The sequence below is a fragment of the Chiloscyllium plagiosum genome, unplaced genomic scaffold (assembly GCF_037043375.1).
Source record: "Chiloscyllium plagiosum isolate Xiang-an unplaced genomic scaffold, Cpla_swu_hap1 HiC_scaffold_10, whole genome shotgun sequence".
NCBI lineage: Eukaryota > Metazoa > Chordata > Chondrichthyes > Orectolobiformes > Hemiscylliidae > Chiloscyllium > Chiloscyllium plagiosum.
Genome location: NW_028270148.1, coordinates 20,650,661 through 20,668,192, shown reverse-complemented (window position 1 = coordinate 20,668,192; position 17,532 = coordinate 20,650,661). Strand labels below are relative to the sequence as shown.

At 38.0% G+C, this 17,532-nt stretch overlaps 1 protein-coding gene across 4 annotated transcripts in view; it reads right to left on the bottom strand.

Moving 5' to 3' along the window:
- LOC122552657 (RAC-gamma serine/threonine-protein kinase) overlaps positions 1-17,532 on the bottom strand; it is a 468,688-nt gene that overhangs the window by 33,494 nt on the left and 417,662 nt on the right. For 2 of the 4 annotated variants that reach the window (XM_043695471.2, XM_043695473.2), the window contains 2 exons: positions 10,314-10,436; positions 7,008-7,136 (listed from right to left, as the gene is read on the bottom strand). The exons of 1 other annotated variant lie outside the window; for it this stretch is intronic. In XM_043695471.2, coding sequence (XP_043551406.1) covers positions 7,008-7,136; positions 10,314-10,436 — 252 coding nt within the window. The remainder of the gene's footprint in view (positions 1-7,007; positions 7,137-10,313; positions 10,437-17,532) is intronic. One more of the 4 variants, XM_087991181.1, reaches the window with a different exon arrangement.

Below are 17,532 nucleotides of genomic sequence, written 5' to 3'. Positions count from 1 at the left end.
TCTATGCTTTTGGATACTCAAAGACTCTCAACTTGGCAGGTCCATTATTTTTATTTGTTTTACATCATTTATTTTACAGGCACAAGTCTACATAGTGTCTGTAAAATCTCATGAACGCATAACCTATAATACTTTGCAGGACAAGGGCAGCAGATGCATTGGAATGCAACCAACTACAAGTTCCACTCCTAGCCACAAACCATTTTGACCTGGAATAGTAATTGTTCTATTTCTCCACTGTTGCCCTGTCAAAATTATGGAAGTCTCTTCCTAATAACACTATATCTATCCTTGTAACCTAAAGACTGCAGCAGTTCAAGAAGGTAGTTCAACACCACTTCTCCATTTAAAAATGGGCATTAAATGCTGACCTAGCCAGCAATGCACGCTTCCCAGAAACCATTTTTAAAAAAAACAGTAGACTTCAGCTTCTGTATTTTTGTACAGAAGCCGTGTCCGAATATGTGCTATATCTTTTCTGTAGTTGTTCTCATCGTTTATGTTAATCATTTTGTTTTCCTGGTTGTTTGAGGTTTGAAACAAGTAGAAGAAATTCAGCTGGTGTAACCATTTAGAATACACTACAAAATATGAACTGCATCTCTTCAACTAGTTGTTTGCTTAAGTTGACATAAACTACATAATCTCCACACTCTGTGCAACCCAGAACTGAAAATTAAACCACAAATCACAACCACCCCAGAGGCTATTCACTTCTAATTTGACATTTCCCAGGTCTAACCCTACCTTGTTACATGAAACAGCCACAACCCTTACCCATACCTTCATCACCTCGAAACTGTACTTTGCTTAATTATTTTCTCAATTATTTTCTTGGTATTCTAATCTCCATCGACCCTAAATTGTTCAAAGTCTTAGTGGCGGTCATTTTAAATTATTTTTGAGTTTTCTAAAATTTACTTTATTGAAATTGTTCATCATACAGTTATCTTGTTTATCCATTTATCTTCTTTCACAATGTCAGCATTGGTGCCTAGGGGGGTATAGAGGAACATCAATTATCTGGCTTTCGATTATCCGAATATCGGATTATCCGGCAAAATCGTAAGGTCTCAATGCTTACAATGTAATAGAGTCAAAGAGATGTACAGCATCCAGCATTCGATTAACCGAGCGAAATACTCCCCACCTGTGTCCTTCAGGTAATCGAGGTTCCTCTGTATTCCCATTTGCCATGGAGAATATGTGGAAGCCTTCTTACACCACTGTAGTCAGTGTGGTTCAGAAAGCTGGCAAGGTGGAGACAAGATCCACAATGATTTTTCAACAACAGTGCTGGATGGCCAACTTCAGGATGGCTTGTAACATAAAGAGAAACTTGCAAGTGACTGTGTTCTCATGCATTGATCATCCATGTACTTCTGAGTTGTGGCGATTACAAGTCTGAAATGAGCTTGTTTGAAGAAGCCTTTGAAAGCTGTTGCAGCGCATCCTATAGGCAATACAAATTGCTGCCACTGTGCATTGGTGTTGGAGCACGTGAACGTTTAAGGTGATGAAGGAAGTGAATATCTAAGGTGACACAGATGGAATGTCAATCAAATAGGATGCTTTATCTTGGACAGTGTCATGTTTGAGGACTTAGTGTGTTGCTGGAAAAGCACAGCAGATCAGGCAGCATCCTAGAAGCAGGAGAAATGACGTTTCAGGCAAAGGCCCTTCATCAGGATTCTCCTGCTCCTCGGATGCTGCCTGACCTGCTGTGCTTTTCCAACACCACACTCTCTACTCGATCTCCAGCATCTGCAGTCCTCACTTTTCTCAAGCTTTAGTATTGTCAGGATGAGAGTTAGCTTGTCAGAAGATTTTAGTCTCTGACCTGTCCTTGGAGAAAAGTATTTTTTTGTTGATCCAGCTCAGTTTCTGGTCTATTTATTACAAAAACATTTTTTATTCATAAACATCATCTATACATGAAAGGTTATAAATCAGTTCTGTACAGTCTTTGCAGAGAAATACAACAAACAAAACATCATTCAGCATGTAGTCCAAGACCTTGGAATGTGCCAGTCTGCAACATTCAGTCAAAGCCAACTCTGTCACAATATGTGCTCTGGGGAACACCTTGAAGAGCAGAGTCCTGTGTCACAGAGCTTCTTGGGATGAACCTCAACAAAAGCCACTGCATCTCTCTCCAAACTTTCTTTGCAAAGGAGCATTCTAGAAGATGAGTGGTCTTTTCTCACATTTCAAAAACATACTTCATGCATAAAAATCATATATAAACATATGAAAATGTTCTAAATCAGTAATGTACAGTCTTTACAGAGAAAATAAACAAAGTATTGGAATTTTGACATTCAGAGCATTTCTACAGTTGAAAAAACAAAGGCATTTTCTACTTATGCAGGGAACTATGCTCATTTTCATGCACCAAAGGCTTTAGATGCTGGTCTTTCCTCACTACACCTTGGGTGGCTGCTGCTCCAAGCTTCAGTGCGCCCCTCAGCACATAGTGGAGATGAGTAGTCAATTTGTTTTTTAATTGTAAAAAATGTTTTTTAATTGTAAAAAATATATTTTTTAAGTACATTCACAGATACTAAAGCAGTTCTGCACAGACTTTGCAATACCAACAAAACTGAACATTAGAATTCCACATACCCTGCAGTTGCAAAAAAAAGGCATTTCTTACTAATGCAGGACAGTATTTACATAGAGTGAGGCAATGAGAGGGCCTGATAACGAAAGAGACCCTCATTATACTTCAATAGAAAAACCTTAGATCGTAGCCTTTTCCCTCAGTGCCTTAGCGGCCGCTACTCCAAGTTTTAGTGCAGCCCTTAGTATGCAGTCCTGGATGTTACAATGTGCCAGTCTGCAACCCCCAATTGAGGTCAACTCTTTACACTGGTCAACCAGCAAGTATCGGGCAGATCAAAGAGCGTCTTTCACCGAGTTGATGGTCCTCCACGCACAGTCAATGTTTGTCTCAGTGTGTACCCTGTGGAACAATCTGTAGAGCACAGAGTTTTGCGTCGCTGAGCTGCTCAAGACAAACCTTGACAAAAGCTATGGCATTTCTCTCTCTCTCCAGATCTTCTTTGCAGAGCAAATTCAAGAAAGAGATGACAGTCTCTTTGTCAGTGCAGTTGCTTTGAGGGTAGCATGCGGTGGTGCACAAAGACTGAGCATGCCTGAAGGTTCTGACGGGCAGTGCCCTTCTCACCATCAACCGTTTTGGTGCTTGCTGGAAAATTCTGGTGATGAGGCATTCTGCCAAATGACTTTGACAGTCTGCTCAGGCAAATATGCGACAGGATCCACCACTCCTTTTCTCTCAGGAACTTGAGGACATTACTTGCCGATCACTTCTTGAAAGTCATGCGGTCAAAGATATTTTTCTTTACAAACTTTGCATAAAGGACATGTAGATACAGTCCAACTACCCGGAGCATTCCACGGTGCTGAGGCCAAACCCACCCTTTATAACACCAGAGAAAGGTAGAACCTCATTACTTAGTGACACTTGGTGTTGCAGACCAAGGTCAACGGATGTAACCACTCACAACAGTGGCCATCAGAATAAAAGCAGTGTTGGGTGTGTCTCATCTTCCCAAGGCTAGTTAAAACTGTTGCAGATGTTCATGAGTCTGTGTACTGACAGCGGGTCTAAGCAGAAAACAGCCATGTCATCCTTTTACCAGAAGGCTTTGACCTGCAGGCTATTCCATTGCCATTGCCTCTCAGGCTCGTGTCCTTCCTCTGCAAAAGGTTCTGTATAACATACAAATAAGGCAGCAGAACGTGGGCAGCTTTGTCTGATTGCAGATCTGATCATGAAGTTTTCTGATTCCCACCCATTGATTGAGATTACAATAATGATGTTGCGGTAGAGCAGTCGGATCCAATTGTGGATTCCCTCCCCAAAACCCATTTAGAGAGCATGCCCCAAGTCAATATGGTCCATATGCTTTTTCAGAGCTATCGCACCTACCTGAACTTAGTAGGTCACCTCCACATCAAATTAAATCTTTTTTTCACAGAATTAACATCTTTTCCACAATGAGAACAACTAGAATATTTTGATCTAATAAACTGTAGATTTTAAATGAACAGAACACTTTATAATATCATGTGATTCTATTCACTTAACACAATATACATAGTGTAGATGACTGAAGTACATTTCTACATTATATAGCCAATGATTCCTATAGCTATCTTCACTACAGCTCTTCCCACCCCACGTCCTGCAAGAATTCCATCCCATTCTCCCAGTTCCTTCGCCTATGTCATATCCGTTCGGATGATACCACCTCCAAAAACAGCGCTGCTGACATGGATTCCTTCTTCCGTATTGTGGTTGTTTGGTTCATCATCTGGGCATTCTTCACAAAAAATACATTGGTAAACATTTCATAATTTACTGTCTTTGATGCATCCAGCTTTCAATTCAAATAGAACATATGCTAGGAAAAAGCAAGCCTTTACTATTTTACAACAGTTCTGTGCAACATTTTGCTGGATTTCACAAATACCTGTACTACCCTTCTCATTTGTCCCCATCTGCCACTATCTGTCACTATTTAACATCCACTTTTGGTGAGAACACATCTTAGTGCAAATATCACCTAGCACATAAGATATTTCTTGCCATCATTGAGTGTCAGGCTTCCTAACATTTATTTTCACATGGTTAAAGCTTTTTAAAAATAAAACATAAAATGCACCCTACATTGGATTAGTAAAAATCTTCTAATTCCTGAAAACTAGAAAATAAAAATTGTTCACCTGACTGTGTAGACATGCAACAAGATCCACCTTAAAATATTCATGACTTAAAAATATTATATACCAGTTAATACCAGCGCATCACCGATGTCTCTCATATTTACTAATATAATGGCTTATGTCACATCTCCAAAATATGGATTGTTTTTACATGATACATGCAAAGGTGGCATTAATTGAATATGTTTTTCACAGATGCCTTGGGTAAACGCAAGTACGCCTGTTGCATATTTTCCATTGTGCTTTTCTTTGGAAGTCTGCCCCAGCGATACAGCATTTATTGACCATGATGTCCATTTGTTTTCAGCGGTTGGCCCATGTCACTTTGCAACCAGCCACTGCCAAGAGTGAAAGAGCAGACTTTATTGGCCCAAGTACTGTTTCCCACTCCATACAACCATCTTTGCTATCCACGAGATATAGGACCAGAAGTAGTCCATTCAGCAAATCATGTCTGCTCTGCATTTCAGTGAGATCATGGCTAATCTAATAATCCTCAATTCTACTTCTTTTCCTTTTCCCCCATAACCCTTGATTTCTTCACCAATCCAAAATCCATCAACCTTGAATTAGAAACCTGTCTAGGTCAGCATTGAATTAAAAATCCATCTATCACATCCATGAATTAAATATTGTCTATCTGAGCCTTGGATAAAAACCCATCTAGGTCAGTCTTGAATTAAAAATCCGTACATTGTAGCCCTGAATTAAAAATCTATCTACCACAGCCGTGAATTAAAAATCAATCTATCACAGCCTTGAATTAAATGCAATCTAAATTCACTATGGTGATAGTTTCTGGCATGAACCTGCATCTTACTTCTTTCTGTCAAATCACTCATATTGCGTCAAAAGACTACCTTCAATATATAGCTTTTAAATTTTATGTTGTCATTTACATTAGACAACATACTTGTGAGTACTGATTTATGGTAATCTGAACAGTGATAATCTGTTACAAAATTGAAACATGATCAGACAATTTCTGGATTTTACTATTTCTCCAAGTACATTGTTCACAGAATTGGATGATTTAAGTAGATAAAAATCAGCAATAAAAAATGCACATTATTATAAATTAATCATGTTAAAGAAGCTAAAAATTAAATGTCAAAATTAACATTATTGGTTTCCTTTTTCTGAATAGTTAAAGCAAAGCAGTCTAAATGTTGAAATAAAAATAAGACATACAGAACTGATATCAGAATGCAATATTGGTACAGTTGGAAGTAAGTTAAGAGATGTCAGAAATAGACATTATTACTTTCATTCATAAAGGGTAATTGAGATTTCAAACAAGAAACATCTTACCATGGAACCATTGTTTCATTGTTTACAGGCCAATTTACTTCTCAATTCTTTACTCTGCTTATTCAGAATTAAAAATTATATGAATTATTTTTGGATAAACTAAAATTATTTTATAACTGCATAGGGATTTTGCATGGGTGCAAATGTTTATACCATTTTCTCCAAGATAATGTCACAAAGAAATAATGGAGTGAATCTGGACAACGTAAGTAGGCATCACTTGTGAAAGCATTGAGTACAAGAGAGCACAAATTTAAATAATTAGCAAAAACAGCAAAAGTGAAATGAGGAATTCTTTTTCACGTAGTGAATAGCTAGGTTCTGGAATGCATTACCTGAGATCACAATGAAAATAGGTTCAATCAAGGTATTTAAAAATGAATTAGACGGTTATTTGAAAAAGAACAGCGTGCAGAGTTAGGTGAGAAGTCTTTTAGAACGGCATGAGGCAAGATGTAAATTCGGAGAATCGGCACAGACACAATGGGCCAAACAAATGTTTTATTTGTTGTGTAGTGACTCAGTAAAAAGACACTGTAGTGCAAAAACTTCATTCCATACATTCCACCACCAGGAAGACACCCATGTGGTCAGTGAACCAGTCACAAGCAAAGCCTAAAAAGGGCAATGCTTACATGAAGGAAGTGAAGGGAGAGAGTGGGGATTAAATCAAAGTAGAATTGGCCAAACAGCCTACACTGTGATGTAGCAACCTGAAATTGTGTAATTACACACTGCAATAGGATACATGTCTCTATGTAGCATACTTGACAAACAAAAGGTAACAGTTTAGCCAAATATCTTTTTGTTAAGTTGATTTTCTTAAATTTTAACATATTGAAATGATATTATTGGCTTTGAAGAAATATTCTCTCTCTGGTCTCTTTTAGAACTCTTATTAACATTGGAAGTTCTGGTGACTTTAGTTATAATGATCCTACCTCTGGAGCCAAGTATTCTGGTGTACCGCAAAATGTCTTCATTGTAGCGGCATCTGTAATTCCTTCTTTGCAAAGTCCAAAATCTGTGATTTTGATGTGACCATCTTTGTCTAACATTAAATTCTCCAGCTACAAAGAAAAAATCCATCATTTTCAAAAATAAGCAATACCGACAGTCATCAGAACCTACAACAATGGGAACTGAATGTTGGAGGGGTACATTTATTCTAAACCCTCCAACTTATAACAGGAAATAACAGTTATCTAAAATATTGATTTTTAAAAAAAATCAAGCTTTCTTACTGGAATGAGTGGAGAATATAAAGTTAACTTTCCTGCACTGCATTAATATTCTAGTGATAAGATCAATGGAAAGTGTCCTGAAACTTCATTAGAAAAGCAAAGGTTCTAACATAGTTTCCTGGTGTGGTACAACATAAGCCATTTCGAAGTTGTGCCCCTGCTGTTCCTAAAAGAGCTCCACTTGGATATTTTCTGTCAATTGAAACAATCTAACAGGAAAGGTCACCATGGCTAAGAATTCAAATGCTAGTAAGAGAACAAAGTCAAGAATTTTTTCTTGGGCTAGTATTGTCTTCTTTAAAATAAAGAAGCACTTTGAACAAAAAATATTCATGGAGATAAAGCTTTTTTTTGCAGTATAATTGCCCTTGCCAAGGGAAAATAATTAAGTACTATCAATGAAAGATGGTTTAATCACCTAATATGTTTCGACATCCAATTTCCCTATCTACTCTAGTTCTGTTATTAGGATCACCTAAATACAGTTATAAATAATCAGAATACAACAACACACTGGGAACATAACATCACCTGATGACACTTCTTAGAAGCATAATCAGTGAACAATAGGTATTGCAACAATGAAAAGGGTACCGAGAAGAGTGTCAGAAGGTTCAATTGACGTTCATGTCAGTTTTAAGGAGGGAGAAAGGAAGACAAAGAATTGGAAAGGGAGATGAAGAAAAGTTTAAAAAGAATTTCATAGTAAAAATTAAAAAGCACAGCTGCCAGTGGTGAGGTGATGGAAGAAGGCATTTAAAAGATCAGAGTTGGAGCAACACAAGAGCTCTCGGATATTTGTAGGGAAAATCATGTCTTCGTCAGGACAAGCGAGGACCTCATTTCTAAATATGAGAATCCGTAAGAAATTAAATTTCACAAATATTTATTATTACTTAGATTACTTACAGTGTGGAAACAGGCCCTCGGCCCAACAAGTCCACACCGGCCCTCCGAAGAGCAACCCACCCAGACCCACTCCCCTACATTTACCCCTTCACCTAACACTACGGGCAATTTAGCATGGCCAATTTACCTAACCTGCACATTTTTGGACTGTGGGAGGAAACCAGAGCACCCGGAGGAAACCCACGCAGACACAGGGAGAATGAGCAAACTCCACACAGACAGTTGCCTGAGGAGGGAATTGAACCCGGGTCTCTGGCACTGTGAGGCAGCAGTGCTAACCACTGTGCCGCCCAGAATTCTTTTCATTTGTTCAACAAATTAGGGTTTTTACTGACAGCATAAAATATTAATTTGGAACTCAGTTTTCAATACAGCTTACACGCTGAAATTTGCCCATATATAATAAACTATTATACGTAGAGTTGTCTCTTGATAATCAGAAAATCTCATTCACTCCACCACATAGAATCATCAAAGAATTATAGAGTCCCCAACTTGCGGAAAGAGGCCACTCAGCCCATCAAGTTTGTACCGCCCCTCCGAGGAACATTCCTCTCAGACCCAGTCCCATACGCTATCCCCGTAAACCCATATTTACCATGGCTAATCCACCAAGCCTACACGTCCCTGGACACTATGGACAATTTAGCAATCCACCTAACCTGCACATCTTCAGACTTTGGGAGGAAACCAGAGCACCCAGCAGAAACCCACATGGGCACAGGAGAACATGCAAGGTCCACACAGACAGACAGTGACGCAAAGCTGGAATCAAACTCAGATCCCTGCCACTGTGAGGCAGATGTGCTAACCACTGGTTCATTGTGATGCCCAACAAAGATTTCAACATATAATATACATTCAATATTCAAATCAACATTGTTTAGTAACTAATTTTATGACACTATAAAGCAAATAAATAGAAAAGTCAATCCCTGCATTGACAGTTTGATTATTTGCAGAATTTTTTGAAAAGTTTTTCTTTCATTCCAATATTTATTTTTCAAATTTACATACTATTTCTATGATAAAACATTTACTCAAAATTAACAGCACAATGGGGCACACTTAGCCCAGAACAACACTGTCGGTTTTTGCGGGAACAATTTAATACTGCCCAAGCTTTATTCCAAAGTCATGTCTTCTTCTGCTTCAAATATTTATTTAATTGACTCTTAAAAATAGCAATAGTCTCTATCTCAACCATCTTACATCAAAGCATTCTGTAATTAATAAAATCACTAAAGACGACTTTTCATAATTTATTTCCTCACTCAGTGAAAACTTTAAACTGATGACTCCGTTTCTATTATGCCTTCTGTAGCCAGGGCCTTGCATTCAGAATTTGATTCCCATGTCTGTAACTCCCCATTCATATTTAGTATCCTCCTTAAGATGCATCTTTTTGACTAAACTTTTGATCAATCTTATTGGCTTCACCTTTAGCTTTTGAGGCGCCATTTGATACATTTAGTTACTAGCACTTTCACACAGAAAACAAGATACTTTAGTTGACCTACATTAATTATAATCCTGATTGCTTACATTAAATATTGCAAGTACGGTGTATTTGAATAAAAATAACTCTTAGATAAGTTAAAATAAAAAATGATAATAATACTACAGTGAATAAGTAAATTGTGCTGAAGTTTGCATCGAAGATGCAGCATTTTGGAAAGCTCTGTGTTTCAACCAGTTTTAGAAGGGAACTAACTGATCACCAGAATTCTTCTTCAAAAGGGAAAAGATATGAAATGAGAAGGAACTTAATTTGTTTGTCCATATTTTATAGTAACTGTTTATGAAGAAGTATTAGTAGCATGTGGAAGTATGCTGCCATAGTTGAAGACAAGCACATGGGAAATTAAATTAAACTTAGGAGATACGTAGAAAATATGGACAGAAGTTTTTCTTTGAGAAGTAATATTTTAAAACGTCTTTCAAATTCTAAAAAGAAACCAACTGTGTCCATTATTACAATGATTTGTAGTGGGAACAGCAGGTTCAGCTGTTGCAAGTAGGTTATGAATAATTTCAAGTATGTTCCTAGTGTGAAAAAAAGAATAAAGGTACAAATTCTGATTACATTGTTACCTTGAGATCTCGGTACACAATCTTCTCGGAATGCAAATAATCTAGAGCCGAGACAATTTCTGCGCCATAGAAGCGTGTGCGGTCCTCTGAGAACACTCGTTCTCTCGACAAATGGAAAAACAGCTGCAGGGTAAACAGCGGGGACAGTATTGTAATAATTACTGATTTAGTGGGGAAAATTAACACAAACATAAAACACCTCTCATCACCATATTGTGATGATAGATAGTGCACCCTTGGTAGATAGTGATGGCTCCTAGACGGCAGCTGGTTTATCTTTCAAAGTTTCCAAGGGGAAATGTGAGCTGCTAAATCAGCTTTTTAATCAATATACCAATCTTGTTCTAGACATTCTGTGCACTGCCTATTTAACCTCCTACTTACTCCTGAAAAAAAGTGCAGCAGTGCGATCTAATTATCCTTTTCATATTGTCAGATGTTGAGCTGCATTGTCAAATACCTGTATGTTCACACTGTCATAGGCATTGATACAAATTACCACTGTTACCTTCAAACAGTCCCATATTAATTGACCTGCCATCAAAATTTGCATAAGAAAGACCTGAATGTGTCAAACAGGGATTAGTCATCCTAACTAATCTACTGCTGTAGCTAACAAATTTCACATATTGGAACTAAAGGGTCCACTGAGTCAATCCAAATCTTTTCTGAGTTTTATTAAAAGATGTGTGAACATTTTGCAAAAGAAAAAATGATATATTATGCATTTTTCTGTGTATGTAAACAGTCCAATAAAAGGTTCAAATTGAATTACATCCCAAAAAACATAATTTGTATTGATTCTTTTAATGGTTTTTCACATAGGGATATTATGATAAATAATATAAATCTTATCATTAAGTTGCGACTACTCACAAATTTAAGAAAAAAATATAATTCTTTTATATAGGAGTGGACAACCAGTAAAATCCAATTTGCATTGTTCCTTCTAGGTGAGATACAAAAGCATGACACATTCGTGATCTCATGACCTTAAATGCATAGGCATATAAAATCCAAGTGCCTTTAATCCGAAATGTATCAACTTAAAACTAGCAATAGTATTTAATAAAATATTAGTGGTTCATAACAATTGATTCATAGTACAATATTTTTAAAGTCTAACAATAACTGCTTAAGTATATATAAGCCTATTTGTAATTTATGAAAATTATACATAGCTCTATACACTCTTACTTGTAACACCAAATGTAAGGTAGTAGCTATCAATTACAGTCAATTGCTGAATTTCTTTGATTCAAAGATCTTTCAACACTTCACAACTATGATAAACCTTACAAATTGATTTTGCTTTACTGCATTTAGTGACATTAGTATAATATTACAAACTAATTAAAGATGAATTAGGCAAACTATTTACCTCACCATAGTTTATTCACCCAAGAAGGCACAGAAGCCCTATTATTGACAACTATTTTCAATTCTGCTGCTTTATTATTTTCAACAAATATCAGCTATCAGTGCCAAATCTAGGATTCATAACTATTTTCAAAAAAGATCTTTACTGATACAGTCCAGCAGGCAAAGATTGTTTCATAATTGGGGTAGTATTGGAATTAACTGCAAACTGGAATTATATGCCAGGGATGTCTGAATTTTAGATTGTACAAAATTAAGAATCAGCATGTGTTGAAGGGAGTTCTCCAGCACCATAAATGATGAATTAACATATTTCAAGCATTATCTGTGTTTGAATTATGGCTATGGTCCTCTTTATGACCCTACTGTCAACATGATTTGCCCCTATGTCAAGCAGATCACTTCTCAAATCGATCCCATAATGAATAAAAGCTCAACCTTCTCTGGTATTGCTTTGTAGCAAACTGTTACATTCCTGTTTGTTAATTATGTAATACTTAGTGTAGTTCTGGGTGTAAGTTTGCTCACTGAGCTGGAAGGCTCATTCTCAGATGTTTCATCACCATACTAGGTAACATCATCAGTGAGCCTCCAGTGAAGCACTGGTGTTATGTCCCGCTTTCTATTTATGCGTCTTGCTTCCTTAAGATAGGTGATATCTTTTTGTCATTTACATAAATGATTTGGATGCGAGCATCAGACGTACAGTTAGTAAGTTTGCAGATGACACACACCTGATCAGGTCCTGGGGATTTATCTACCTTTACCCATTTGAATACATCCAGCAGTTCCTCCTCTGTAATCTGAACATTTTGCAAGATGTCACCATCTACTTCCCTACAGTCGATATCTTCCATATCCTTTTCCACATCCCCGGTTCAAAGTTGGAAGTCAGAGGGTGGTGGGGGAGGGTTGTTTTTCAGACTGAAGGCCTGTGACCAGTGGAGTGCCACAAGGATTGGTGTTGGGTCCTCTACTTTTTGTCATTTACATAAATGATTTGGATGCGAGCATACGAGGTACAGTTAGTAAGTCTGCAGATGACACCAAAATTGGAGGTGTAGTAGACAGCAAAGAGGGTTACCTCAGATTACAACAGGATCTGGACCAGATGGGCCAATGGGCTGAGAAGTGGCAGATGGAGTTTAATTCAGATAAATGGGAGGTGCTGCATTTTGGGAAAGCAAATCTTAGCAGGACTTATACACTTAATGGTAAGGTCCTACGGAGTGTTGCTGAACAGAGACCTTGGAGTGCAGTTCATAGCTCCTTGAAAGTGGAGTCGCAGATAGATAGGATAGTGAAGAAGGCGTTTGGTATGCTTTCCTTTACTGGTCAGAGAATTGAGTACAGGAGTTGGGAGGTCATGTTGCGGCTGTACAGGACATTGGTTAGGCCACTGTTGGAATATTGCGTGCAATTCTGGTCTCCTTCCTATCAGAAAGATGTTGTGAAACGTGAAAGGGTTCAGAAAAGATTTACAAGGATGTTGCCAGGGTTGGAGGATTTGAGCTACAGGGAGAGACTGAACAGGCTGGGGCTATTTTCTCTCCAGCGTCAGAGGCTAAGGGGTGACCTTATAGAGGTTTACAAAATTATGTGGGGCATGAATAGGGTAAGTAGGCAAAATCATTTCCAAGGGGTCGGGGAGTCCTGAACTAGAGGGCATAGGGGAAAGAGAGGAAATATATAAAAGAGACATAAGGGGCAACTTTTTCACGCAGAGGGTGGCACATGTATGGAATGAGCTGCCAGAGGAAGTGATGGAGGTTGGTACAATTGCAACATTTAAGAGGCATCTGGATGGGTATATGAATAGGAAGGATTTGGAGAGATATGGGTCGGGTGCTGGCAGGTGGGACTAGATTGGGTTGGGATATCTGGTCGGCATAGACGGGTTGGACCGAAGGGTCTGTTTCCATGCTGTACATCTCTATGACTCTATATCCTTTCCAGTTCTTTTTCTCAGAGGATGGTAGAAGGGGTGCAAATCAATGTGCTTATTGATGGAGTTCCGGTTGGAATTCCTAGAAGCATGGCATTCTACCCATAACTCTATCAATAAACACATCAATTTGGACCCATCTACCATCCTTTGAGAAAAAGAACTGGAAAGGATATCACCCATCCTAAGAAACTAAGACACATAAATAGAAAGTGGGACATAACACCTTTGCTTCACTGGAGGCTCACCGATGATGTTACTAGTATAGTGATGAAACGTCTGAGAATGAGCCTTCCAGCTCAGTGAGCAAAATTACACCCAGAACCTCAATCTGAGCTACAAATCTTTTCAAAAATCGCTAACTTAGCATAGTCAAAGTGAATCGGAACACTCAATTTCAAAAAACACGTGGTCCTATGCCAAATTTTTTTTCAGTCGTTTTCTGAATTTCTATCTAGGTGATGTTATGCAGTTTATAATGTCATAATTATCTAACCGTTAGTAGTTGCTAATTTAAATAAAGTTAACAGCCTCGATATTAATGGGGAGACTGGTTGCAAGAGAGGCCAGAAACCCAACAAGTCTGGATTTTAGTTATGTCATGACATGTTATTATATGCAAGCCAAATTTTTGAGTCTCCAATAGGGTTAGCCACATTTATATAGCACAGGTAAACTAAAATAAGTACAGGCAGTTCTCCTTTAACGCTTGCCTATTAAACGCGATTTGTCTATAATGCGACTTGCGAATTGCCAAACTTTTTTTTAATGAGCAAACCCCCATTCACTGTTACGTGATTCTCATCCCCCGCACTAGGTGTCACAGTGCACGGAGGCTGGACTATGCGTCTGCATCACGTGATAAATCAGCTCATGCGCTTTCCCATGAAGAGCTTTGTGAAAGTTATTGTGAAATGTATGTGCTAATTGACTTGGAAAAGCTTTGTGAAAATGTCTCTACAGCTTGAGGACAATAAGCTGGAAGCAATCTATTAATTTAAAAACTTAAAAAGAGTTTAGATAAGAGTGAAATTTCACTGGAATTGACTAACAGTAAAAGGACAGTGTTGTGGAGCAGTTTGAAACTTGGCTTTGTTGCTTGTACTAAGAGCTTTTTTCCTCTCTTTTTGTTTAAACAAACGTGCTTAGATCTTAAAGAATATCTGCAGACTCATCAAAATCTGTTTCAGTGACGAATCACAAGGCAAACAACTACAAAAAAATGTACAGGGGCTTGGACATGGTCATTCAGCAGCTTAGCGTAGTCAGATTCAGGAAACTTTGCACGTAGTGGGTGAGGGAGAGAAAGGTGGGTGGTACACTGTTACTTTTAGTGCATTTGTGGAGATGTCCTGTGGGGGTGAGTAGGCTGTGCAGAGGATAGTCAGGGTCAGATGTTAGTGAAGATGAGAGTGAGTGAGAAGATGCTGCAGGGAATGGTGAGTACAGTAGCAGAGACAGAGTGAGTGAGAGGTATAACCGAGATGATTGTGGCACTTCCACTGACAGAGTGGAGAAAGTCATTGATCTTCTTCCTACATTCTGTCCATTGCTTCAGATAGTTGAGATTGCACTGGCTTGGATCGTAACCCTGATCCAGGTTGGCATGGTTCCAGTAGAATAGCATCCTCTGTTGGCCTGGGAGAAAAAGATGTTCTGCCGCTGCTTTACCCCATCCCCATCAGCAGCATCTCCATGCTCCTGCTCACAAAGAGAGGCACCAATATTCTGTTGTTTGCACACCCAGGGCCAATGTCAGGAACAATGCAGGGCACTCCAGGCTGACAGCTCTTGTCTGGGGGCACAATATATTTTTAAAGATGGTGCTACACCAAGGATGTTGGTCAATTCTGGAATATCCAGAAAGTGATGAGTTATTTTGGAAATAGTACATAATATGATGATGCTAGAATGTGAGAGAGGGACACCGAAGAGTGGGGGTAGGCAATAAGTCAGGCAGTTTTGTAAAATAAGATGATAGATTTCCCCAAGCATCAGAATGTGAAACCCTTCGGAAAACCCGGCAAAAGAAATTAAGATTCAGCCCTTTACCTATCAAGGCAGGTTTCATTCTGGGATCTGACTTGTGCAGTGTTACCACTAATGGGATCAGAAGACTGGCCAGAGTGTAGTGCAGCCAGCAGTTATAGATGTCAATCGAGAGTAATCAGTTGAAGATTCTGATGAATTGCACTATACAGTACCATACAACAGGTCAAAATTTACTAAGGCTGTGCTATCATTTTTGTTAGGCTAACTACTATTTTTGATTCCATTTTTACTGATATTTTTGGTGATTACCGCTAACCCTGTTTTTCCCACAGGCCCCATTATTTCTATCGCACAATTCTCTATAACATGGTGTCACACAGGAAAGCACCTAATACATTATAGGAGAACTACCTGCAGGTAATTTTAATAGTAAACTTGAAAAAGGTTTTTTTGAGCCTACAAGTTGTCTGAAGCCTCTCTTTTAGACCATCTTCCTGAATGTTCTCCACAACTCAGTGCATTGTTACTCTCTCAAATCTATAATCCACTGTGCACCATGGTCCAAGGTTCAAGTACATTTTACAAACAATTTTGCCAGCTATACTCTTCCTAGTCAGCATTCACTTTCTCTTAGCAATTCTCCCATCCCAATAGACAATCTTCCGTCACCCATGATCTGATGGGATATACCACTACGTCAACTAAACCAGATTGCAATCTTACATCATTGACGGGCTGCCACAAATTGATAGAAATCAGGCTAAAACTTGCAATTACAACCTAACTATTATACTTAGATGGATTTGAGAAGAATTTGACATTACCAAATAGTGTGTAAACAGATGGAATTCAAATTCAACTTATTTAAGTTTTTTCTTACATGCATACACAAAGAAACAAAGACTCATGCATATCATATTAAAATATAAAGTATATAAATATACATTGGGAACACATAAATTCAATCAAACTTGCTACCAATGGCAGCTTATTAGTTAGAAGTCTAAAAATTAGAAATGAACACATTAAAAAAAATCAGTTTACAATAGAAGAGGTTAGCACCTGAATCAAATCATAACTTACTTATAAGCAACCATCTTTGGAATACTTTTGAGATAACAAGAAAACCTTATGATTTTTCCCTATTCTATCTTAAACGTCCCTTGACACACAACCAATTATGTTAATATATTTTTACACTGTGCAGTTCCCCAATTGTTGAAAGGATCTGGAACAGACATGGCCTGCCCTGTTCTCTCAGCCTCTTGCCTAGCTACTGTTTCTCTATATTCAAATTTCAAGTCCTCTCTCTTAATGCCATCTGGCCACAGTTTCTCTATCTTCAGATTTCAGGCCTACTCTAATACCATCCCCACTTTGCTCCCAGTATTGGGTGTCATCAGAGATGAATTGTGTTTCCTTAGCGAATAATGCCATAAAGTAAATGCAATATAAAACTTAAATGCTGATGGGAACAACAGTAAGAATAGCTGAAGAGGTGACTCCAAGCAAAACTATTTTAAATGAATTGGTGATCCTTTAAAAATATGCAGGAAAGATATGATCAAGGAAGACAATTGAGATGGTTTACACTTGATTTAATATCATAATTATTCTAAAAGTATTTTAGTGCCACTGAGTATAAAACAAACTGCAGTAGAGCACATCAACTTTTCTTTACCAGTAGGGTAATCTGAAGTTGGAATGAGCAAGTTATATTGTTACTTCAATTTATGCCTTTATATTTTGATTTTTTTAAAGCAGTTTGATACCTCGGATTAAGCAGAGCATTGGAACAGTTCAACACCCAAGCTAAATCTGCATATCATCCTTTAGATACATTTGGCAACAATATTATGCTGTTGTCAGACATTTCTTTTCACTCAGGATTAGGCAATAATA